Source organism: Rhinolophus ferrumequinum, chromosome 3 (genome assembly GCF_004115265.2).
Source record: "Rhinolophus ferrumequinum isolate MPI-CBG mRhiFer1 chromosome 3, mRhiFer1_v1.p, whole genome shotgun sequence".
NCBI classification, from domain to species: domain Eukaryota; kingdom Metazoa; phylum Chordata; class Mammalia; order Chiroptera; family Rhinolophidae; genus Rhinolophus; species Rhinolophus ferrumequinum.
This window is the reverse complement of record NC_046286.1, coordinates 68312700-68340049: the sequence shown is the minus strand read 5'-3', so window position 1 is coordinate 68340049 and position 27350 is coordinate 68312700. Positions and strand designations below refer to the sequence as shown.

Genomic DNA, 27350 nt, shown 5'->3' with positions numbered 1-27350 from the left:
CTTAGCAACTTGTTTTAAGAGTCTCTTTCTAGGATTGTAACAGACTCAGGTCATAGGTTATAGATTTACTCTGATGTGTAACACTACACTGTTATACAATGGAAGGAGAAAATAAAATACAAAGACTCAACTTTGTAAAATTAAACTTTGATAAATTAAAACTTTATCAACTCTAGCTACCATGTTTCTCCGAAAATAAGACCTAGCCAGACAAGCAGCTCTAATGCGTCTTTTGGAGCAAAAATTAATATAAGACCCGGGTTGTTATATTGTATTATATAAGACCCGGTCTTATATTAAGTAAAATAAGACCGCATCTTGTATTAATTTTTGCTCCAAAAGACGCATTAGAGCTGATTGTCCGGTTAGGTCTTATTTTTGGGGAAACATGGTATATCCCAATAGGTAATTAATTCGACTAACTTCATTTTAACAAATATAAATCTCTTCACTTTGACTGGGCCCCTTCAATTTAATTCATTAAAGCCACACGTATTCCAGAATGTTTAAAAAAGACACATTTATAAAAGACATACACTCAAGTCTTAAATTAAGGCCAAAAAGCCTCAATAGAACATGAATGACAGTACAGGGGAACAGAAATCAAAAATTCTCTGGTAAAGTTTAGAGATAGCTGTAGCTTCACACAAAACTTTTAGCAATAAATTAAGACTTTAAAAAAAAGTCTTGCAATATACAAAGGACTATGAAGTGCAAAGTAATGTCAACTAAACCAAAGTGTAGTTTAATCATTTTTATTTCAAGTGTATTTTTAAAATCATAAATGGGATTTTGTAGTCCAAAGTTGGAACATTTATTCTTCACAGCTTCAGAATTTGACAAGGACTTCCAGATCTCGCTTTCCAAATCCAGTCTTCTCTGCTACTTTTCAGACTTCTGAGACCTAGTATTTAAACTACTCCATTCTAAATATACAATTTTAGGTAACCATTATACTGAAAAAGTCCATCAAATATAAAGAATGGTTTCCGTGAGGAAAGAAATACTAAACACCTATCAAAAAATCATTTATTCACTTAAAAAATAACAGAACCAGTGCTGTTCTCTGTCATGAGAGAGAACATGTAAAATTAATTTACTTTTGTAGACTTTGGTAATGTTTTATTACTTAACACAGGCCTCAATCTTACTTAAAGATCTCTTCTACTAAGTTACCATCAGGGTTTACTGAGTAAAAACCATGAGCACTAACATGGCCCTACGTGTGTTATTCCAAAGAGGAACAGATTACTTTTGAGGAAAAGAGCTGCCCTGGTAACTTCCCTCAAATACTTATTTTCAATAAACATAGTTAATGGAAATTAAACCAACTTTGGGTATTCTTTAGCACATTGCCCACCAACAAAAAAGGAAATCCAAACTTTCTTTCCTTTTTTAGGATTTTCCACCATATTTACTTTTTAAGATTACAACAGTTTCACTTTTTGACTGCCTCATACATTTTAAAATTTTAAATTCTGCATTTCAGTGTTGTAGGAGTTCTTTTTCAAATGATTTTCCCAACCCAGAACAAGGACACCAGATCAACATTCTCAAGTCACACTGTTTGACAATAATGATGAGATGAAAATGGACGGGTATCTGAAAATAGGTATTCCCTCTGCTCCAGTGCTGAGCAAGTTTTTAAAATGTGAGCAATACAGAATTCCATTCCTCTGGAAATCCCTCAATCTCAGAATGCCTCCATTTAATAATATATTATTTTTAAAAATTAAAGTTTGGTCACTAGGAAAGACAAAAAAAAATTATTCCCCACCCCCCAAAACAACAACCACTCATCTCCCTACAAAAACAGGGACGTTGTTGGGACTGAAGCCTTCAAAACTGAAATTTCAGCTCATGAAACAGTACTGCTATTTGCTCAAAGGTGCAAGTCCATGTATTTCATTCTCTAGCATTTCCCCATTTATAAGTTTATTTCTATACACACACACACACACACACACACGCACACGCACGCACGCACACATACTCACACATACTCTTACTCTCAAGTAAGACACTTTTTTGTGTTTGTTGATAAATTATGAGGATTATGAATTAGGTGTATATAGGGTTTCGTAGGTGCTTTGTAAACATCAGAGTCACTTGGGTCCTTTTCTCCAAAAGCCTGAAATCAAATTATGCAACCAGGGGTCACTACTTTCCCAGACGCTGTTCACAGGCTGCATATTGACGAAGGGCAGAGAAAAAGTCCTCATATCTGATGTTTAGGTGGGAAGGCAAAGAGCTGAAAAGAAAACAGAGGGGCAAAAAACCAATTAGACGACATACCGTAATTTGGAGGGGGGCAATAGAAGGGTCATGACCGAAATGAGGTTAAGCGCAGAAAAAAGTAAATTATAAGCATAGAGTCTGCAAACTATTTCTACTGAATAATTATTACACTCACTATGAAACAGTCCAAGTCAAAAATAATCTCTCCTTTCCACAAGAAGAGAAAAGCAACTTGCAGTGAGATAGAGATTCAGAACCTATTAAAGCATAAGTCTAGGTTAATGGAAAACTGGAGGTCTATTTTATAAAGAATTTCACTCAAATTTGCTTCAAGAATTCATCCGGTTCTACCTGAATGGTTAACACTGGTGGAGCAGCACAGCATCCCCACGTGATAAGATACTGAAGCCATGTGGTGAGTAACCAACAAATGAACAATATTTACCTCCACCATTTCCAACTGCTCAAGGGGACAATTATAATGTGAAGACAAGTACTTTAAAGGCAGAGTTAACATATAGTTGAAGGGTTCCCCTGTAAGTATTGTAAACACTTAAATAATTTTCAATAATTAACATTTAAAAAAAAAATCTCTAACTTACACAGCTTTATTGTGAGCCTTTGGAAATTCCAAACAGTATCAGAGCCCAACACCTGGCCAGAGTACAAGAGTCACATTCAGAATTCTACAGTCACATGCACCACAGAAGAATTCAACAAGCCTACCATGCATGAACTCCTGCCTGACCCTGTGGTTCTTTTGCTACGCTTTATCCTTCCTTCCCCGCCCCCCAGCTTTATGAGATAATTGACATCTAGTCTTTACCCTTCCTTTGACTTCCAAGAATTCTGAAACAAGTCTCCCACTTCCCTTCATTTCTTCATCTCTTAATAATCTCTACCATCAACCTTTTATTCACTACTGAAATGATATCCTCAAAGAACAAATTTAGTAATATTCTTCTCACAAAAGCTTGCTTCGGTTATCCTCCTCAAACTACCCACTTTCCTAAGTCTTCCATATTTTACCCCCTTTATCAACAGTCTCATCTCCTCTCACTCCTCAAGAAGCACTCAGAGCCACCACCCCTCAGTGCCTCAGAAGGGTCGTGCTATTTCCCAGTCTGTTCGGTCAGGATTCTACCTTGCTTCTCGGTATTATGATTCAGACACTTTTCCTGCCATCAGGGTGCCTGCAGTCTGGTGGATGGTAGATAAATACAGAGGAAACCTCAATATAACAGAGCTAAGATAGACATACGTACAAAGATCCATGAGAAAGCCTGTTACGTGCTAGGTATCTGATGTCCATTATCAGACTTCAATCCTCAACTCCGTATTTAATTGGCCAGTTTACAAATACAGAGAAATTTAAGTAGCTTTCCAAAGTCATGTTATTGAGCTGCACAGCAAAAATTCAAACCGAGATCTGTTCTAAAACACACTCTTCCCTCCAAACCACTCCCAACCTCTCAAAGTATCACTGCTACCTTTCTTGGACCCCACCTGCAAGGCACCTGAAATAACATGAAAAACCCCTAGAGAAAAAGAGACAAGAGAAACATACACCACCATAAAGAAACCCAGAGTTTGGAGATTGAGTTCTAATTCCACTTTGTTAGAAGCTTGAGCAGTGTCTCCTTCCCATTTTCCTCGCCTATAAAATGAGGCGGCAGCACCAAATGATCTCCAGCCCTTTTGCCTCTAACATGCTACGGCGTCTTTTCTGCCTCGTTATGTAATACCTCTTCTCCCTCCAGCCCGAGCCTGCAGCATTTGAGCCCTCGGTACTGTGTTGTCCTATGTACACTTTAGAGTGGTCCTCTATTCTCACAGGTTCAACTACTTCTACTTCCTCATATTCATGATCCCCAAATGTTCATCTTCAACCTTGACTTCTCATCTAAGCACCAGTTCTACATTTTCATCTGTCCTGCTACTAGGCATTTCTATCTAAATAGGGCCTCAAAATCATCTTAATCCTGAATTCAACATCTTCCCTTCAAAAATCAATGCTCCCTTGACATTTCCGTTTCTTTCAATAACACCATAATTCACCCAGTCACTTATGCTTCAAAACTTAGCAAAGTTTTAGGCCTGCAATTATACTTGGTAATTACTTCTCGTGAGAAGTAGAATTTGTGGTATTTTCTTCCTAAAATCCAGAATTTAAATGTATTTTAAAGCTCCTAAATCTCTATTTTAAGTCAGCCACTGGCAAATACAGCCCAGGAGCCTGCCACGTGTTTTTAAAATAAAGTTTTATTAGAACAGGGTGACACACATTTGTTCACACATTGCCTGTGGTTGTTTAGGTATACTAGGAAAAGTTGAGTAGTTGCAACAGAGAGGAATAGTTGCAAGAGGCTACAGGACCCTGCAAGGACTAAAATATGTATCACCTGGCCCTTTATAGAAAAAGCTTGCCAAACTGTTCTAAATAAGCAATTTCATTCTCATCACTGTTTTCTTCCCCAAATTATAGCTTTGGCCTCTTTACTTGTCTTTTAAGCTCATCTTTTTCCAATCCAATCTACTAAGCACCCAGCTGCTAAACAAATCTTCAAAAATCACCATTCCAGCAGTATCCACAGGTTCAACTGTTTCCTACTGCCTGTCTAAATAATTATACACATTCCTTAAGCTGGTATTTAAAGTGTTCCCAATGTCTACATCCCCAAACTATTTGATTTCACCTCATACTACTATCGAACACTAACTCTCTGCTCTGGTGTGGCTAGTTCCCTCACTATTTCTTTAAAATGTGATGTTCACTCCCCTACCCCAACTTTTCTTTTTTTCCCTGCCCACTCCAATGCTTCTCACTTTTTCTCGTTACAAAAATTCCACTCATTTTATATACTGCAGATCAAGCCACATCTTTTCTTTATAACCAACAACTCTGGCCCATAGAGATATCTCTCTCCTGATCTCCTTATGATAACTGGTGCCAGTTCCAAACATTTGCACAGCCATACACTGTCTTGGGTCAGAGCCATTTGCATGTCTTTATTTTACAACCGATACTGTGAAATACCTGAGGGAAAGGATCCAGTATTGTAATTCTTTGGGAATTCCCACTATACCTAGTACAGTGTTGGGTTCAAGAAACACTTGCTGAATTGAATCCAAGTCAGTACACTTTGAATTACTTACATAATCTCAGTCAATCTCAGCTGCCAGGGAAGAAAGCCTAATGTGCTCTCCACAGGACCAAACTTCAACACTACATCAGGATCAGGGAAACCATTTGAACCTTGGAAAGAAACACATACACAGGAGTTTAGCATGTACTGCTTACAAATAAGATGACCTACAGCAAAATCTGTTCATCAAATTGGCGTCTTATGCTTTGAGTATCAGTTCTCTTCAGCCACTTCACTTGTATGTTTCCATACCCCCATCCCACTGCCCAACATATACTTTAATATCTATGTTATTTCCAAACATGGAAGTTTTTCTCAAGTGCATTTACTGGATCGATTCCATAATAAAAAGGGGTAACCCAATTCCTACCCTAAACCCTTACAGGTAGCCCCCAAATCCCATCTGTCTTTCAAGACTCAACTTGTTGAGTGTTCTCTTGGCATCCTGGGAACTGCACTGCTTTAAGGGCACAATTGCTTATTCTGGTCACAAAGTCAAATAACTTTAGATGAAGAGACTTAAAAAATATCTACACTCCTTCCCTTCTTCACCCATTTTATAGCTAAGGACCCAGAAACACCAACTTCCAAGTATATAGTACAAATGTTCTCAGTGTTCCTCGGCTGACCCCCTAGAAGGGGAAAAGGAGGCTGTACACCTGCCTCCACAAAGGCATGGCCCTTTTCTGCTTTCCACACTGGCTTCCACATGAGACGTGGCTTGAGGAAAAAAAGGGGGGGATAAGGATATTTGAACTGCTTAAAATTAGAGTAAAATAAATCTTAAAATAAATGTCCTGGTATAAGAGAAAAGATGCTATAATTCAAGAGATCCAGGTTCAAACATTTTCTAGTAACAGTTCCGCCACTAACTTTCTTGTTGCACAACCTCTCCAGTGCTTACTTAGTTCCTTCATTTGTTAAATACGGAGACTACACTAGACAGGCCATCCTGCAGTAATAAAGAATATTTTCCTAACAAAGTCTCTTTAAAAGTCCATGTTGGCAGAGTGAGTGGACTCAGTAGAAAAACACACATTCCTCTGCTGAGAAAGCAAATTCTCTTCAGTAAAGAGAAGAAGGGACTTCCAGCTAAGTGGTGTGAAGAAAGTGATGAATTCTCAAAACAAACAAACAAACAAACAAAATGTATTAAACTGGACAAAACCAATCACTTAAGGGCACTGAATATTAACCAGAAGCAGACAATTATTCTTTAAAAAACAAAACAAAAAGACACCAGCTAGAGCTTTAGGTTGAGAATGGTAAGAATCTTTGGCCTTCCTGTCTGGGAATGCTCAAGTCTACCCCCAATAACTGGAAAGAACTGCAGTTTTATCAGCACAGGGCTGACAGCAAAAACTGGCAGGTTTGCTGCTTGCAGCCAAAAGATATGGACCCAACATGGAACTGGAGGTTGCAAGGAAGAGGGAAGGGGCAATGGTGAAAACCTATGGTTTCGCAAGCTAAAAGTGACAAACTCAAAAGGATACAAATGAGGAAAACCCACAGTTTTGCTCTTCTCAAGTTGTAGCCCAGTCAGGGCAAACAGTATAATGGCCAGAAATTTAACAGGGAGATCCTGGAAATAAGGGGTCAGATAAACTCTCCACACATCCACTGCTGACTGGGAAACTACACAGTAAAGGCGGAAGGATGAGACCAGGGAAGGAGGGGTAACGCAGGGTGGCAAGAAAGTCCAGTGAAAATAGGCAAGGAAATTTGCGAACTGACTTGAATGCACTTTCCAACATCATAGGGATTTTAGAAGCCTTACAGACTTAAGGTGTTTGAGCACAATCAGTGTGCAAATCATTGGCTGCCACGTTAAACCATGGACACAGAAGGCCAGATTAAAAAAAATAAAAGTAAACATAGAAAAACTGAGCAGAGATAGCAGCAATCATCTTATTTATAGACAACACAATCTTGTATTTTGAAAAATCGTGAGACTTTACAAAAAGCACTACTAGAATTATTAAGTAAATTTTATCAAGGTCGTAAGATAAAAAATCAATATTAAAAAACCAACTGTATTTTCATATATTATCAACAAACAACCCAAAAACAAAATTAAGAAAATAATTCTGTTAGCCACAGTATCAAAAAGAACAAAACACTTAGAAATACATTTACCAAAAGAAGTAGAAACTCTATATCCTAAAATTATAAAACATTGTTAAGAGAAATATTAGGACCCAAATAAATAGAGAGATATACGATGTTCATGGATCAGAAGACTCAATATTGTTAAGATGGCAATTCTCTCCAAATTAAGCTACAGATTCAACTCAATCCCTATGAAAACAGAATTTTGGGGTTATTTTTGTTTGTTTGTTTTTTAAATTGACAAGCTGATTTTAAAATGTATATGAAAATGCAAAGGACCCTGAGTAGCCAAAACAACTTTGAAAAAAAAAAATTCAATGTTGAAAGACTTATACTTGCTGATTTCAATGCTTACTATATAATAGGCTACAATAATCAAGAAAGTGTAGCATTATAAGAACAGAATATAGACCTATGGAAAGGAATAGAAAACCCAGAAATAAACTCATAGATTTATAATAAACTGATTTTCAACAAAGAATCCACAGTATTTCAAGGGGGAAAGGCTGTCTTTTAATAAGTGGTAGTAGAAGAAAAACTGGTATCCTATACCTCATACTATTAAAAAAAATGGGTCAAAATGGATGACAGACTTAAATACAACAGCTAAATCTATACAAATTCTAGAAGAAAACACAGGAGAAAATAATTGTGACTTTGGATTATGCAAAACTTTCTTAGATATGACAATAATGCAAGATCCACAAAAGAAAAAATTGATAACTGGATTCGTAAAAATTAAACTCTTTAAAAAAATTAAGAAAAAGAAAAGGTAAGTCATGGCCTGGGAGAAAATATTTGCAAATTACATATCTTGTCACTGATAAAAGAAAGACTTTTACCGAGAATAGATAAAAACCTCTTAAAACCCAATTATACAACAAATAATCCATTAAGAATACGCACAGGATATGAACAGACACTTCACCAAAGCAAATACAAATGAAAAATGCTTACTATCATTAATCATTAGTAAAATATAAACTAAAGCCACAATGAGATATATTACATGCCCACTAGAATGGCTAAAATTAAAAAACAACAACAAAACAACTGACAATACTATGTTTTGGCAAGGATATGGAGAATCTAGACTCCTTTACCTTGATGGTGGGATGCAAAATGGTACAGTTTGGTAGTTTCTTAAAAGTTAAATATTCACTTGCCACACAATCTAGCAATTCCCTTATAAGTTACCTACCCAAGAGAAAGGAAAACACGTCCACACAGAGACTAGTATGTGAATGGTCACAACAGCATTATTCAAAGAAACCAAATGTATGTCAACTGATGAATGCATAAACAAAATGGGGTACATCCATAAAATAAAATACTATTCACCAACAAAAAGTAATGAATTAATACATGCAATATAATGAACCTCAAAAATATTATGCTGAGTAAACACAGCAAGACATAAAAGACTGTATGATTCTATTCATGTAAAATTCCTTGAAAAGCTAAATATAGTCAGAAAACAGATGAGCAGGTGCCTCCCGTTGAGGGGAGGAAAGAGGATGAACTGCAGTCACAGGGGAACTTTCTGGGCTAACAAGATTCAGAGGGTTTGCTTCTGTCAGATTAATGAGTTAACTTACAGACTGTGTCCATTTTAATTTGTCATGGGTCTTTAAGCCCTGACGGCAACACCTGAGCTCAGTACTTCAGCACTTCTCCATAGGCTGACTACCTGAAGGACCACCTTTGGTCTCTGCATCACTTTCAGGACATCCTCACACATTACTCTGGTGGGGGGGGTCTTACGGGATCCGGGGAATAGTCAACATCACAGTTGACTAGAGTCCTTACCATGGTCTACTTTAAGCCTATTCGTTCGGCCTGAATACAGCCGAATGACAGAGCAGAGAAGAGTGGGGTCAGAAGTGAGTAGTCAATCAAAGCAGAGAGTTAGTGAGACCAAGAGGCCAGAGAAGGACTGTGCTCTGAGATGGACATGTGTCCAAGTGGAGAAACAACGAATGGAGAGTTAAATAAGTAAGACAAAAAACGCATGATTAACAGCTAAGGTAAATGGAGACTCTATGTGAATAAATAAAAATATATGTCTGAAATTGCAGGGCTACAGGAACTTGTTAGAAGTATTGTCTTTCTTGAAAAAGATCAAGGATAATGCTATAAACAGGAGGATCATAACGTTAAGGCAAAAAGTTCCTAGGGAGCTCTAGAGAGAATAAAAAAATGAAAGGCCTTCATATAAAGAGTTGAAGAAAAATAAATATAATGTTATATTTGGTACAACATGACAAATATAGTGGTATATTTGGTATACCATAACAGAAGGAACACTAAAAAAGGAGTCATGGATGACAATAAGATTATATTCTTGCGACTGCTTCCTAAATAGCTATTAAGTTCAAACTTAATAGAGAGTTCAAACTAAAAAGAAAGAGGGAGGAGAGCAGTGTGATTTATAGTATAATAAAAAATATACATTTGGTCTTTGTCCCAGTTTCCTAGCACAGAGCCCCTAAAACCCTTGGAATTTCCTGCGTGATAGGGGTAAAGCCAGAATATTTTGTGATTCATAAGCCCCTTTCAACCACAGCAGAGTTCATGTTACTGAGGTTGTTCTTCCTCGGCCCCTAGATACCTTCATGATGGGGCCAGTTGCCAGAGGAATCATGTGGTTGGAGGGTTGAAACTTTGGGCCACCAACCTTCAGGTAGGAGAAAGGGGCTGGAGACGATTTAATCAAACATGCCAGATAATAGAGCCTCAACAAAACCGACTAGAGGACAGAACTCGGAGAGCTTCCAGGTAAGTAAACACACTGGGGTGCTGAGAGGTGTTGTGTCCGAAGAGGTCACAGCTACCTGATACCTATATCAGAGGGTGCACCCCCACCTCCTACCACCACCTTGCCCTATATATCTCATATCTGGCTGCTGCTGAGTTGTATGCTTTGTAATAAACCAATAAACATAAGTGTCTTCCTGAGTTCTGGGAGCCATTCTAGCAAACTATCAAACCTTAGGAAGGAGTCATGGGAAGTCCCTATTTATAGCCCGCTGATGGGAAGTACAGGTGGTCAGAGAATTCTAACTGCTGTCTGAAGTGGGGGCAGTCTTGCATGACTGAGCCCTTAAAGCTGGTAGTCTGGCACTAACTCTGGGTTGTTAGCATTGGGATTACACCCAGTTGGTGTCTGGAGAATTAGAAAATGCACTGCCAGTGTTGGAAAACATCGCAGAGGGAGGAAGGCTGACAAGCCGAAGTCCTCTGTTTAAGAAAATTCATTAGCCCCTAAAAAAGCCTCTTAGTTCCTTTCCTTTACCAGTATGTCATCATGCGAGTAAACTACATATTTCATTATCCCAAAACCATTTTCACAAGAGGGGTCTTTAAACTTCAGAAACATGACAAATATAACAACAACAACAACAACAAAATCAGGCTTTATGATGTGAAAGGAACCTAGATAGTCTCCTTCATACTGTATATTTGTGGGACAAAACTAAAAACAAATGCATATGACTTACTAAGTAAACTGTCTAACATATGTACATCCAAATCTGTGGATTTCTTTTGCTGCTGGGCTACTAACTGGCAAAATTCCTGAGCAGCTCTCACAATATCTGCTTTTCCATCTTCTGGGGACAGGACTTTCACTGCTGATTGGCAATTTAAAACTGGAGGAAAACACAAACAAGACATTAAAAAAAAACACAAAAACACCCTCTTCCAGATATATTTCAAAATCTATCTCAAGATATATTACATTCAAACCAAAATAAAGGTACAATTCTTACAGTAAACAAAAACCATTTAAGCCCTTCAACTTCCGTATCAAAACATACTTAAGCTACTCTCCTCTGAAAGGACCCACACATCATATTTGTGTACATATTTATATACTGCCTTCTTTTCAAAGTACTCAGAATGACCTGTATCTGTGAATGAATCCTCTAGAAAATAAAAATTTTAATTATAGGGTAAATTACAATTTCTACAAGTCTAAAATGGCCTCTACAATCACAATAGTTAGTAGTAACACGGGATAGAAGACAAAAAATGTGTTTCAATGGAATATGCATCATCTATAGTACATACCCACCTTATCAAATTGTGTGATTCTTTCGAAGCTATTTAACAATTGATAGGATTCTAGGTAAGTGACAGCAATGCCAAATTTTGTCTACAGAGGTTCTCTCTAACCCCACATAAACACCATTTCAATAGTCCTGATCTAGAATGTGTCCATTCTTTGGATTCTCTTTTGAACCAGTTATAAAATTTACCTGGTTCCTGGTGGTTTCTGAGTTGCACAAAACCTTTAACACGTGTTTATTTTTCAGTAGCTATGAAAGTCATGATTTTCTCTTTTTCTGAAAATTATCTTTTAACAAGATGAAGAAAGAAAAGTCTAAATCTGATAATTAAAGATGGTGACAATCAGCAAAATGAATGAATCGATGAGTGACAGAATTTGCCTTGAGACACAAAACACATCTGCCTATGTAACATGTTCAATTTTACATTCGTGCTTACCTTGTTCGTCTTTGTCATTACTATTTGCAAACTCTGTTGAGTATTTGGAACAATCTAAGCCCAGAAGTTCCTGCTGTTGTTTTAAAATTTCATCCATCAATCTGGAATTATTTCTTTTGAAAATACCTTAAAAAGAATAAAAGCAAGTAAATCCCAACTAGGTTAATTTATCCTCTTCAATAATTAGTGGGTGCTTGCTATGAAAATAACACTGGATACAGAACTAAACAAATTCCAAATAAAGTAGTGACAGCTAATTCTAAACTAGAATCTGAACAGAAAACATTGACGACAAAAATTCATTAATACACAAGCCTGGCTTCCACTGAAGTAAAAAACAAAACAAAATAGGGGTAACTATTTAGTGTCAAAATGAATATAATACAAATTTAGACCTAGAAAGAAATTTTAAGAGATCGTTTTACTTTACATCTTTATTTACAGATTAAGAAACTGAGACCCAATGTCCGTGGGACTTGTCCAAGGATTTATGAACTGTAGCAGTGGTCTATAGCTCATATCTTTCTGACTCCCAGGCTCATGTAATTTCTCTGCAGATTTACTATGTGCATTCAAAACTATTACCTCGATTTGATTAGTTTTTTAATGATAACAGGGACTATGAATTATGTAAAAAGTAGCAAATAGACAAAACTAACAAAATTTAGTAAATTCAACAAAGTTTGAAAACAAGCCACTTAAAGTTGTTTTTGATCCTCCAGCCATGCACAGAAAAATTAAAATTTTAATTACTATCATGTCATTGAGGAGGATGAAGGAACTATGTGACATACATTTAATATAAAACTAATATACAGAGCTCTAACTAAAAACAAGTTTTTGGTTATTTTCACAGAGTCTAATCTTCCAGTGGCTATTGCCTTTTTGGCCTTTACCAATTGTTCCTCTCAGTCATACATTGTTTAAAACCAGTTCAAAACTTAACTGCGGGAGAACATAGCAGGGAATCTACAGACTATGCTGTATATAAATGCCAACTTGGTAGTATATGTGTAATAGCAGTTCAAGGATAAAAGCAGTCTCCTTTTGTAGGGAAATACTTTGTAAATAAGCAAGACTTAAGTTGAGCTGACCTCAGAAAGGTGAAGAGAAGAAAATGGACAGGATATTTAGATGGAGAAAATGCATAAGAAAAAACACTGAATGCTCAAAAGACAAACAAATGCTGCTGGTACAAAAGAACTAAAAAAAGGGACCAAGGGATAGGCCTAATTTTTTTTTCCATTTTGCCTGCTCAAAGGGTAACCAACAATTTCTGAGTAATGTGGAAAGGTGCTGAAACTTGTTTCTTTAGGAAAATTAACCTAGTAACAGTGCAGACAAGGCCAGGCAGTAGACTACTGCAGGAGTCCATGTATAATTTGATGAAGCAATGGAATAGGAGTCACTAAAAAGAACTGATAAAATAAAGAACATGACTTAGTTAGAGGTGAACACAGAAAATTCCATAGTTAACTTTAATCCTGGGTAATACAAAATGCTAACATTTTTTTAAAGAAAGGAAATCCTATAGAGAGAACTGGTTTGAAGGAAAAGATTAACTTTAGTTCAACATAATGATGACAGAACACTTCGGTAAGAGTTTACCGTAAAGTGATTCGAGACGCGAGGGAAGGATGTTCAGAGGAGGTCGTCATATGAACACCAGGTGGGCAGGGATCTCACTCGTTTTGTTTTACTAGGGGCTGGCACAGTGCCTGACACAGAACGGACACTCAACAAACACTTGCTGAAAGAAGATGACAGGTCAGAGATGGCTGGAGGACTGACACTTCAGCTGGCCCCTTGAAGAATTAGGAGAATTTTACAGGTGTGCAGCTAGGAAGGTAACAGAACACAAACGGAGGATGAGGATGTAGACACACATTTGGGAGTCATCCTCCCTAAGGTTGAGAGGCATACACACAAGAAATGACAAAGATTTCCAAAGGTAAAGGAGTATCCATGGAGAAGAGCAGAGGGCTGAGAGTGTGGCTCCTTATGAAAGTCCAGGATCATTAAAATGCTAAGCTGGGAAAGACAAAAGTGAACATTCTGTAACACCCATATCCAGGGCAAGATTAAACAACAAAAGAAAGATACTCCCAAATATAAAGAAAATCCTTAAAGGGAGGTGATTAATAGCAGCAGCTATTTGAATAACAATGTTTAGAATAGCAATACTTTGTGTAGCAATACAAATCAATCATAAAATTCACATGTATGATACAAAAATAGCACATAAGTATATGATACAGGCTTACAACTATTACAAGATTTCCAATTTCTTATGCAAGTAAAAGAAAAAGAATAGTTTAGACCACACTTGGATCTATACTGTACGGATAAACTGTAGAAGGCGTGTGAATTTCAAAATTCTCTTATGTTAAAAATGTAAAATTTCTACAACACTACTGCTAGGATATACGAGTTTATGAAAAATAAAATATTAAACAAATCTATTTCTCATATGAACTATGATTTATTCATTTTAATAGTAACCCAACACTAGGAACCCTTGCTTTTGTCTATTCACATCACACTGATTCCTTTTTTTGATACTCTAAAAGACCTATGCCTCAGTTCTCACCAATTCACTCATCTTTTCCTTCCTCTTCAGATTAAAATGGGAAAATTTTTCAGGAACTCTGGGTCTCTTCAAGGCAATGGATGACATTCTCTATCTTGAGCAAAATGGTCACTAGCTCTTTTCAATCTTTATTCTTCTCAACCTTTCTGAAGCATTATGACCACACTGCTTCATCTCAAAATTCTATCCTCATTCATGCTTGTTGGAATGTCTTCTCCTGGTTCGACTCCCAATCTGCTCCTTGAATGGCCCCTTCTCACTTTGCGCTGAATCCTTTGCCTCTTTCCACTCCGAAATGGAGATCATTCTTCCAAGTTCCCATTTCAGCCCTTTCTGTCCAAGTACTCCTCCTTCTCTGATTCTAGTTACTCACAGGATTTTAAAACCACTCAGGACCAGGACAAGGGTAAGACGAGTGAAGCAAAATTTAGGGAGTGCCCAAAACTCAGTAATTAAGATAAACAATAATAATGCATTATATTTAAAAACTTAAAATTAATGCAAAACATCCATGAGGAACAAAACGTTAAAATTTTAAGAACAGCATTTGGTTCCTCACTTTTCCAGTGCATTCAAACATCTAATCCTACCTAGAAGTTCTATAAGCACCTGAAAATGAACAAATCTAAAACCTGGTCGCTTATCTTTTAAAGCTTGCTCTCAAACACTTATACAGTAGCACATGAAGTTAAAAGAAATGGAGCAGTCTGTGCGTGTGAAACTTGTATGTGCTTAGGGACAAGGCCTATAAGACAGTATCTACTTGTTCTATTTCTAATAAAGGCATCACGTACGCGCCCAGTCACCCAGGTGTCTTCTGTACCCTCTAGCATTATCACCCCCAGCCGCCAGCGCCCTATCAATATGCTGCACCCATACACTCTTCTACAGCAATGTTTCCTGTACCCATTTCATTTTGCCCATTATCGCCACTGTTTCAAGCAACAGTCTTCTCTACAATTTTACAACCACCTTCTTTCTAATGGGTCTTTCCTGCCTCTTCTCAAGTATCACTAGACTGACTACAAGACTAGTCTTCTTTGGGTACATCTTCAAACCCGGCACATTCCAACTTGAATATCTTCCATGACTCCCAAAATGCTTACGGTATTAAGAACGAGCTGCTCGGGTCAGTGTTAGCATTCCAGCCCACGCTTCTGCACTCGGTGGGTGGAAAAAATTCACGTTATGAAATAAATGAATCTATGTCTCTATAGTATTCTATCCCCGGCAAATCAGACTGCCTCACAGTCCTCCAAAATCAGAATGACTCCAACCCCCATCTGTTATGTTACTACCCAGTCCCACACCTGTAAAATTCTCCTAATTTCTCACAGGCTACCTGAAATGTCACTTACCCTCAATCCCCCAGCCAGATGTGCCTCATTCCTCTGACTGACCCTCACCTCCTCCAAATACACACATTTTGTTCAAACTCCTTAATAAACCAATATTCTACTCTTTACTATAGTTATAGTTTAACCTCCCTACTAAACTACAATCCTAGTTGTGAACTTGTGTCTTACTCATCTCTTTTCCCCTAAGGCACCTTCCATATAGCAGGAGCTCAATGTTTAAAAACTGAATTATCAGTGCACAAAGTGACACTGAACAACAAAACCTTAACAGATATGGCACTGAACGGAATTTTTAAGAAGTTTCCAGGAACCTCTCACAATAAAAGCAGGAACTTCCTTATTGCACAGAAGCAGAAATTCTGTTTAAAAGGAAGAATATTACACAAAGGCATAGATAGCTACAAGAATCTTTTATGAAGAAGACTTTCATAAAGTTATTTTAAACAGAACCTTTGTCTTGGCTGATTTGGATGAAGAAATGCAATTTTAAAAACTATAGTTTCTGCGATCTGCTAACTGCATTGACAAGACAGATTATCAGCAGGATGATTCCTGATACTTCACAGCCTCACCCTCATCCTGAAACCTGATTATACTCTATGGTACTTATCTCACTTACCCACAAGCAGGATTATCAGCTGACAATTCTGTTCAGGATTCAAAGTCTACACATACGTGTACACATTCACATGACACACCAGAAATGCAACAAGACATGTGTGCCTTTGAGTAAGATAGGTAATATCACAGTTTGTGTGGAGATTCTTTTTCTTGTATCATAATTCATCTGTTCACCTTCACAGAATTTAAACTAAAGCCAAAATGATATAATAAAAGTAAAGAAACTATCATAAAAGTCATTTTATGTAAAAGGAAATTGAGACTTCATTCAGGAATAACTGATCTGAGAGAAAAACATTTGCAAATACTCAAATTTTTGAGAAAATATACATTATAGAATTATACAGAAATGCACTGCAAGAATTATTTTATCCCATCCTTTTACAGATGAGGCTATAAGACCCAGACAGGTCAAGCAATTGTCCTTGTTCACGAGTTTAAGACTGGATTGAAATCCAGATCTCCTGGCTTCTAATTATTCAGTTCAGTAACTATTTCTAATGCTGATAAACAATGATAAATGCACTTTACTATTAAATTTTGAATTATCCTTTCCAAAAAGTTAAATTCCATAAAATAAATGAAACTGACCCTTTTTTTTTTAACAAATGAACAGAATCTTTTGAAAAAACCAGGACTACAGTATGTTTTTAAAAAGCTTTTGAAGGTTTCCCAGAGTTATCAGATCATTGAATTCTGTAAGAATGACTTGGGAATATAAAATAACTTTTTGCAATAATGATTTAAAGAATTTTACATTGCTTTTTTGCTCTACAACTACCTATATCTCATGCTCTCTCAATTTCCCAAGTATAAACTATATGGAAATACATATACTCGTAGAAAAGATACATGAAAGAGCCAATTTTTTTTTAAACATATGCACACACACACTCTTTCTCTTTTATACTGTATTTTAACTGTACCTTTTCTATGTTTAGATATGTTTAGATACACAAATACTTACCATTGTGCTACAATTGCCTACGGCATTCAGTAGAGTAACACGCTATGCAGGTTTGCAGCCTAGGAGTAACAGACTGTACCATAGAGCCTAGGTGTGTAGGAAGCTATGCTATCTAGGTTTGTGCAAGTGCACTCTAGATACTCACACAATGACAAAATCACCTAACAACACATTTCTCATAATGCATCCCCATTATTAAGTGACATGTGACTGTATGTATAGGAAAAAATATAGCATATATGAGGATCAGTACTATCTGCAGTTTCAGGCATCCATGAGGTGCTAGAATGTATTTCCACGCTAAGGGGGGAACTACTGTATAAGGGCCAGATAGAAATAAAGACCAACCACGAGCCTACAAGAGTAATCCGGGCAAAAGATAATGATAACTCAACCTTAGGTGGTTACAACAGGGAAACAAAACAAGTGGGAAATTTGATATATTCTAGCAGTAAAACCAAGGAGGCCTGTTGGTAGATTAAAGGTGGAATATGATGTAGGAAAAGACTCATATATGACACCTAAGTTTTTAGCTTGAGCAATCTGTTGGAAGGTAGCAGTATTTTCTGAGATCGGAAAATCTGAGAGCGAGGCAGAGGTCAGCAAACTACTGCTACTAGAACACAGCCACATGGCTGCTTTCTGGCTACATCAGCAGAACTGAGCAGTTGAAACAGGGACCATACAGTCCACTAAGCCTGAAATATTTACTAGCTGGCCCTTTAAGAAAAAGTTTGTGGACCCGATCTAGGAGACAGAGTGAACAACAGAAAGACATATATAGGGCATACATACAGCCCAAAATTTCAAGTGGAGCAAACAAGGAGAAGCCAGACATAAGGCTCAGAAGAAACTGACAGTGAGATAGGAAGAAATCCAACCATATGTAATGTCATGGAAGCCTGGAGAAAAAAATACTTCAAAAAGAGTGGAATTAAGTATGCCCGACCCCCTATTAGATTATATATAAGGTGTGATCTAAAAATGAAGTAAAAGTTTAAATTTAAAAAACTTTATTACAGTAAAAGACACATGGCCATTAATCCCCCCTAAAATACTCCCCCTCACTTCGAACACACTTATCCCATCATTCTAGCCACTTTCTGAAGCAGTTCTGGAGACCTCTTTTGTTGAGTGTACTTAGTTGCGCTGTCGTGGCTGCCTGAATCGAGTCAAAATGTTAACATTTCACGGTCATTTTGACTTTGGGGAAGGGCCAGAAGTCACACGGTGCCAGATCTGGTGAATACGGTGGTTGAGGACACAGTGTAATGTTTTGACAGAAATTGCCGTACCAGAAGCAATGCGTGACAGGGAGCGTTGTCATGATGGAAGATGAAGTAAAGACACGAAAGAGGACTTCCAGAACTACTTCAGAAAGTGGTTAAGAACAACGGGATAAATGTGTTTGAAGCGAAGGGGAGTATTTTGAGGGAAATTAATGTCAACGTGTCTTTTACTGTAATCAATTTTTTTATGTAAACATTCACCATATTTTTATCACACCTCATACTATACTCAGGTACATTATCGGAGTCTTTAAAAATCTCTACTATATTAGTTAAGACGACATTTTAGAAGTTTACATTGGTCTCAATATTTAGTCTACCTATATACTCAAGCATGTACATATTAACTAGGTCATAAAAACATGACATACATGTTTTTTCAACTTAGGAAAACCAAGTAACAAGGAATTTAATTAGACAAGTATTCAGTCAGCAAATCTTATCTGTATCCCTTAAATCCTGCTTCCTTTAAAATTTACCTGAAATGAATAATCAATTCTATAAAATGAGACTTTTAAAACACACGTTTAGTATATCTCCTTCTAAATCTGAAATTAGAATTTTTACTGTGGTTTTCCCTTCCTTCTATAGAAATAGATTTTTAAAAAAGTATCTACCAGAAGTATTTATAAGGACAAGGGAAGCAAAGGGGAGAAAAGTGAGATAAACACTGAAATATCTTGGTTATAAAGCATCTCTCCAGCTATGGGACTAAAGTAATACCTCTTTATAAATAAATGCAATCATTAAAGTAGCCTTTTTTCTTCTTAAACTAGACATCTATGTAAGTTATCTAGTGGTAACTCTCATTTAATTCTCTAACAATCAAATTATAACACTACTGGAGTCAAATTTCAGAGAGGAAAACATATACTTACGGAGCAATTATTTAAAAATGAAAAAAATCTGCCATTAAAATTTTACATGAATGAATGTAGTCATAATAAAACAAATTTTATAAGCCACTAAATAACTTTACTTCAAAAGAGAGCCCCAGGATACCTCACAGAAAACAAATGAGCATGTTGTGGCAAGGGCACGGGCATGTGCAATGGCGGCACGGTACAAGGGAATGCGGGCTGGGGTTTAAGTCCCAGCCCTTCAGCAGAAGAGACGTGTAAAAGGAACAAGGCTCGTGTGCTTTCTCAGCCTCCGGTTACACATTTAAAAAGTGAGAATATCTTCACATACTCTGCTTACTCGACAAATAAGTAGTTCAATATAGAACAGGAGCCCCATAAAGTTAAATTTATCTGATCAAAAAAGAACAGTGTGTCCTATAACTTACAGAATAAACATTTATACTAGTGGAATGAAAATAATGCTATCTGCCTTGAAATACCTTTTACAATCATTTCTATCATCTGTAGATAACTACCACTTTACCAAGGCTCTAAGATGCCCCTTTACAGTCAGGAATAGTGACCACATCATGGTCACATTCTCTTACCAGTGGAAGTCAGTATAGCATAAAGGTTAAGAACAAAAGCTGTGGAATAAAATCTGTTCAAATTCTAGATGTGCTCCTTGCTAGGTATGGGTACTCGCTTTCTAAGTCTCACTTTCCTGATGTGAGGATTTAATGTCCTTCTCTGCATAGTGTGTGGTACATAGTAAGAGTTCAACAGAGTTATTATTACTGTCAAATAAAGGTTTATTTTCATACATTGATCCAGCAAAGGAGGTCGTTTCAAAAGGTAACAGAAGCAGGATAGAACTTTCCAAAGAGAGTTAAACTGGGGGTGGAACAGTTGAGAGAGGTCGTCCAGGAGATGATAGTCAGAATGGATATACAAGGATTGTATATCCTGTTGGATCTACTGTTGGCTAGTAGCTAGTCTTCTGGTAGCAAAAGGAGAAGACGACATCCCAGAAGGCTGATAAATGTGAAATTCTGCGCTAGAAGTGCCCTGTACAAGGTGCAGGCTGGGACTCTGATGCTCCTTTACATGCGTGACCACATAAGGGAAGCCAGGTGGTACCCTCGTTCGTACTGTCTGGTAGATTAAAATATAATGACATTTACATTTGGACTTTCAACATTTCTGGCAACTCTGTATTTCAAAATAAGGACAATAGTGTACTTAATAAAATCATATTTGCCAATAACATGTGTCAGTGTGCCGAATAAGTAAACTAGGGGAAAACTTACATTATTTTCCTCCATTATTTTAGACTTCTCGGTAGTATTTGTGTTGGGAAACATATTACAACTCAGTTCATTATTCTTATCTCCAGAAAATGCAGACCTTAACATGCTTAACACTCTGTAGGACAAATGCAAATGAAAAGGCTAGATACCATCTATGGAGCTTACACTCTAGGAAGAAAATTCAGGCACCAATACATATGACTAATACTTTAAAAAATAGACAAAAGAAGTACCCTTAGATGCACAGTTTTAAGTAGATTCAAGGACAGAGCAAGATCAGGAAAGGAATAGTAGAGACTATCTAAGAGGTGATAGGACACTTAAACAATGATCAACGACATTGTTTTGACAGGTCGATTGCCATTTGCCAAGAAAAGGACAAGAGGGAACATCAAGTAACCTAATTATGGACAAAGCAAAAGATATATATAATAGTGAGGAATAGGTTGGGGCGGTTGGCAGTACACTGGGCAGACCTTTTAACTACAAGTGTGAGAAATCTGTACCCACAAACCATTTCGTAAGACACCTAGTGTGGATTTACAACAATGAACGTGACACTAAAAAGAGCTACAAAATAGATTTCTTTTGTCTTTTACTGAGTCCTCACATAGAAGGCAAGCCTATTCTGGAGCTCTCAAATTTACACTGGGTAATATTAACACCCACCCAGATTATCCTCACTCACAAATAGGAACATGAAGGGTGAATAATTTAAGGTAAGTAGCAGAGTATCCTTTGATTTGTTTTAGGGTCAAACTTCAGTGTACACATCTATTGTCTAGATCATTTGATAAAAATAGACATGCTCAGGTCACATTCCTTAATTAGGTCTGATCAATTGTGTTGAATCTGTATTTCTTATATCCCCAATGACTCATTCACAGACATTCCATAGACCATGTTTTGAAAATACTGCCCTATAGCAAGATTTCCAGCATGACACCAATACAGCTGAGCAATATGAACAGGTTCCATCACTGAAGAAAATAATACATGTCCAGATAACCTGGATCCAAGCATATTTGAAGTGAGACCTAGGCAAGCAGAGCACCCACACAAGCTATAGCACCAAAAGCCCCAAACCACAATTTTTGTACTATCCTAGTTACGATCATTTCTTGAATTCTAATTTTGTAACAAAAAACAGCTAAGTTTCCTCACTAGAATTCTGAGCTCTAGAAATTCCCGAGAAAATTCCAATTTCCAGTAGATTAAAGAAATACTGGCAGAAATTATTATAATCAAGTAGTATTGCACATAGATGAAAATAAAAGGCTCAGGTTGCTTACAGAGTCAAACCATGGTAAATATCAATGGATCTTTTAGATTAAGTATAATCTAGATCCAATTATAATTAGAATGAATAGTCATTTTAAAAAGTGCCACTCACTAGCATCTATATATTTGTTGGTATTAATATTTAGTATGTACCCCTAAGTTGAGTGCAAACTCCTTGAGAGACACAACTTCTTGTATTCCTTTGTATCTCAGTACTTTTATATCACAGAAGGTGCTCAATAAATCTGGCGTTTGTGAGTATGTCAATAGAATTTTTTATAAGTTAAATATCTATATAGAAATAGCTTAAATAAAAGTTTGTTGGAGAAAACTGAGTAAAGCTTAAGGATCCTAAGGACAACTTTTCTCACATATCCACATGGCTGCTCCCTCACGTCCTTCAGGTCTATGATCAAAAGTCACTGAGGCTTCCCTAGGCCAGTCTATTTAAAACTGTACCCCCCTTCCACCACTGACTTTCAGCATCCCCTTCCCTGCTTTATTTTTCCTCATTATTTATGATCTAATATACTACATATTTTACTCATTTATAATATTTGTCAGACTTCCACTAAAATTTAAGTTTCATAAACATGGGGATTTTTCTCTGTTTTGTTTACTGGTGCGCCCTCATGTCTGCAACAGTATCTGGTACTTCAATTGTCAGCTGGTAAATGAATGGATGAATGACTCAATCAATCAAAACCAAGAATGGGTAAATGGAAAGTCTCTTATTTTAGACAATGAAATTATTGCTTATCCCTTAAGAAATAATTAAAACTGCTTTTATAGAGAGACCAAGTGCTGTACGTCCATTCACTGAAAATGCTCTTTAAAACTCCTTTTGGTTATCAGTCAATACTTGGACAGCTTGACTTCCTCCTTTTCATTACCAATCATTTTTATTTTACAGAATATGGCACAGGGTATGTCTGAATCCCATAAGCAATTCAATAAAAGGAATTGCCAGAACAAGGAAGTGTGACAATATTATAATCTGTGTTAGCAGGCACAGTCACCAAGTTAAACTATTTGCTCTACATTTTTCTTCCCTACTAGAAGGTAAAGGATCTCGCTTTAAAAGAATCACCTGGATATAAGTGGTTCGCTTATAAGTAAATTCACCACACTGCTTAAAGGCCTTAACTAATTTCCATTTCTGCTTCCCTTATTTTGATCCCAAGGCAATAAATCTGATTCATTGCTTTAAGCAAAGATTATATCTCCTTTTAACAGTCTCATGAGTTCTATTCCTCTGCAGAATTCTTAGGCAAGTTCCATGAAATGTCAGTCCCTGAGTATATTAAACGTCACCCTACAGGACAAATCATTGTATGACAATAGGCTCTAGTCACCACATTCCTTGCTGGCTTCAAGAAACGTTATAGGTCAATCAAAGGTTACTCTAATGCCATTAGAGTTAGTCAGACCTCCACCTACCCTTTCTGACAAAATGCACACTAAGGGGATAGCTGGTTAGCTCAGCTGGTTAGAGCGTGGTGCTAGTAACACCAAGGTTGCCGGTTCAGTCCTCACATGGGCCACTGTGAGCTGTGCCCTCCTTTAAAAAAATAGATCCACACTAAACTTATCTATTTGACAAAGAATTAAAGATTACAAATCAAGTTGTAGCTTCTGTGGAACACACTAGTCCGTTAAGTTATTGACCAGATAATAAAACATTAAGTTTCTGTCCTTCATACCAATACTCCTAAATCATTCTTTTCATCACACCTTTATCTCTAAGGAAATTCCACTGCTTTCAGGATATGATTGAAATGCAAACCTCGCCTTTGGAGCATTCCATAACCTTATCTCCTACTCATTCTTCCAGGTCCAGCTTAAAGCCCTCTCTGCATGAACTTCTCAAGTTCCTCAATTCAGAATTTCTCTCCCCTCTTCTCATTAGTGGTTCCTTACACCCACCATTTCTTGTTAATGACCATGTCACTTACGTGAGTATATGTCTACTCCCTGCAAGCCTGAGAGTGCATGGAGTTAAATGGAAGATTCCAAGGATAATGCCCAGCAAAGTGCTTTAGGTTTATAGCCACCTGGTGTTTGCACAAACTCCCTCAGTCGAAACTATGGAAGGACAATTATTGTGTCAAGTACTGTGTCAGCCACTGAGGATGGAGGATCCATCCCAGACCTCCCAAGACAAAAGGTGACGTTTTCTTTTCTGCCTATCCAGTCTCTCACATACTTTTCAGAAGCCCAGTTCAAATGCCACCAGGCCCCAAACATTCAGCTTAAGCATAAATCCTCCACAGCCTGACTGTGACTTCAGATCAGTGCCTGGAACCTCTGGAGAAACACTGTAGCGTAATAAAAGGGCAAATATGTAGAAAAACACAGACTGGCTAAAATGTCAATCTCCCTATTTTACTACCTTGTCGACTTTGGACAAATCAGTGAATGTTTTTGATCTTCCGCTCCCTCACTTGTGAAACAAGGATACACAAATGCTATTTACCTTGCTGGGGCATTAGGGAGGATAAGAAATATTTTTAAAATGTATAGAAAGCGACTGGGTCGAATTCAAGGACTTAGTAGGTGTTCAATAAAGCTTTCCTACTCCCCTTCCTCGAAAGCGCGAACACTGTAACTTGCATGTAAGGGCCGCAGGACAAGAAACTCGCGGAGCCGGGAGGGCTGCGATGAGCCGTGCGTCCCGAGTACACACCTGCCCATTGTAAGGTCCCCGCGGTCGGAAATGCCCCGGTCCCCCTACCTGCGCTGGGTCTCACCTTGGTGGTCGTAGACGCTAATGTAGGAGATGCCCACGGCCATACACCACACCACGAGGCTCGCGATGTCCGAGTAGCTGGTCTCCTGCTCCTCCTCGGTGATCAGCAGGCCCATGTGCACAGGCAGCTTCTCCAGGGAACGGGCGTCTGCGCGCCAGCGCAGCCGGGGATGGGCGGCGGCCGCGCCCGGGCCCCCTCGTGGGTGACGGTGCTGACGGCGGTTTCTGCCTACAGCCCGGGGCTTTCGGAGCGTGAAGCCGAGCGGCGCTAGGACCGCGGCGGAGGCGGCGCGGCAGCAGCGCCGCCAGATCCAGTTCCAGGTGCCAAACCGAACACGGAGCCAGTAGGTGAGCGTGCGGTGCAGGCAGAGCAGAGCGTGCAGCACCCGCCACACCAGCTCGTACAGCCCCGTCATACTCTCGTGGCGCTCAGGTATCCTACCCTCCCTCCGTCCCACACCCACGGCGCGACGGCTTTTTATCTACCCCTACGGCCGGCGCGGGCCATCGCTCCGCGTTCCCCTCCCCCCGCGCCCAAACCCTTTCTACTGCCAACAGCTCACCTCGCCCCCGCCGCCATCTTCCTCCGGCCTTGGCAGCCCCACCCCCGCTAGTACATAGACAGTTCTGATTGGTTGGCCTGGAACTCTGACGTGGCTTCTGGGTTCGAGGATGTGGCCTACCCCCGCGGGGCGAGGGATAGCGCGCGCCTGCGAAGTAGGTGGGCCAGTGACCGAGTGCGCCCCCTGGTCGTGTGGAGGGCTAGGAGCACACGCTACTGACACCAGAGCTGGACCCAGTAAGGTGAATGTCCTCCTGGGAAGAAAGGATGATTGCAGGGACAACAGCGTCCCTCGGGTCCTGGGAGTCTTATACTATCTGTCTAATCTCATGGCCCCGCCAGAAACGGTTGCCAAGGAGTCAAAGTGTCCCCAATGGATTGGAATTACAAATGCCCGAAAAAACCTGGGAGTAGAAAATAGCTCTCAACAAGTGTTGACGCTGGCATCAACCAGGGTCCCCTAAGGGAAGTGTCTGCAGAGGTAGGAGTGTGCTCCTTAGAGAGATCCTGCTACTGTTCTTTGGTCAAACCTTCTAGCTAGGCTAATTCTCCCAAGAGTGAGAATAAAGATCCTTAGTAATTAATGTTCCTGAAATGTAATTCAGCCCATGTCATTCCCCTCTAAAGGGAATCCTTACTGGCTGTTCAATGCTTAGTACATAAAAGAAAGGCTCCACCGCCTGGCAGTTCATCACTTCGTTCCTTTATCCATTCATTCAGCAAGGTATTATTAACTACCTGGCACCCCTGATGTCAGTCACCATTAGGGCTTCCGGACGGGAATTCCTGCCCGTTCTTGAATTTTTTTCACTTTCGCATTCCCGAATCCTGAGATATGAACTGTTTTCTGTTCTCCACGATGAATCGTTTCCACAAAGTGACAGCATACTACCAACCACCTGGATTCAAGGAGCCGATTTTCCCGATTTCCCGACCAACTTTTCTCGGGATTCAGGAACGGAAAAGCGAAAAAAATTCCCGAGAACGGGCAGAAATTCCCTGCAGGCCTGAGAGTCCATGGAATTAAATGTAATGGTGTGTTTTTAATTTCAAATTCCACTTGCTCATTGCTGGGAATTGTTCCTTAGTCTTTTGAGTAAGTCTCGGTTTTTCAGTGAGCCTTGGCTCTGAACCGTGAACTTCACAAGTGCTTTTATCCACGACCACCCCAACACGTAGGACAGGATTGTCAAGTGGGGTGGAGTTGGCTATTTTCCTTCCCCTAGGTCAGTTAGGCTCTGATAAAACCCCAGTAGTTTAGACTCCAGTAAAATAGTTTATTTTGGGAGCAGGTCTTGTTAAGAAGAAAGGGAATACGCTATCTAGCATATTTCAAAATGGTTCCTTTACCCCTCCCATTGCCAGAAGCATGAGATTTTTTTCCAATATTCACTTGAGAACCTGGTTCAGTTCCTGAAGGTAATAAAACTCACAAAAGTAGGCTCACCCTCCTGATCTGGGTTCTCCAGATTTTTGAATTCTCATATTTGTCCACTCTGAGTCTCCAGCAATTCATGAATTACAGTTCAGGTTTTCCGATCGTAGCGCTAGTTGCCATGGAGTTTCCTGCTCCAGTAAGTTGTAATTCTCTGTATTCACCTGTCCATTTCAATTTGGGGAGCATACATTTGCTCTGTGCCCTAACTTGTCTTATGCATCTAAGAAGAGTTGTTGATTTTTTAGTTTGTCCAGCTTTTCACTTGTTATGATGGATTGACAACTTGCAGTCTCCTTACATGCTGGATCATAAACCAGAAGTCTACCGCCAGTTTTTTAAAG

General features: G+C 38.6%; 1 protein-coding gene across 2 annotated transcripts; it reads right to left on the bottom strand.

Moving 5' to 3' along the window:
* Nucleotides 1-741: 741 nt before the first annotated feature.
* On the bottom strand, nucleotides 742-25603 carry NUS1 (NUS1 dehydrodolichyl diphosphate synthase subunit). 2 transcript variants are annotated; one of them, XM_033102859.1, is made up of 6 exons: nucleotides 25011-25544; nucleotides 12003-12128; nucleotides 10994-11143; nucleotides 5395-5494; nucleotides 2841-2892; nucleotides 742-2251 (listed from the first exon to the last, which is right to left on the bottom strand). In XM_033102859.1, the coding sequence occupies exons 1-5, from the start codon at nucleotides 25423-25425 to the stop codon at nucleotides 2847-2849; spliced, it is 837 nt and encodes a 278-aa protein (XP_032958750.1). In that variant the 5' UTR covers nucleotides 25426-25544; the 3' UTR covers nucleotides 742-2251; nucleotides 2841-2846. The 2 variants fall into 2 exon arrangements, with proteins under 2 accessions (XP_032958750.1, XP_032958749.1); XM_033102858.1 differs by lacking the exon at nucleotides 2841-2892 and having other exon boundaries at nucleotides 25011-25603.
* Nucleotides 25604-27350: the final 1747 nt, after the last annotated feature.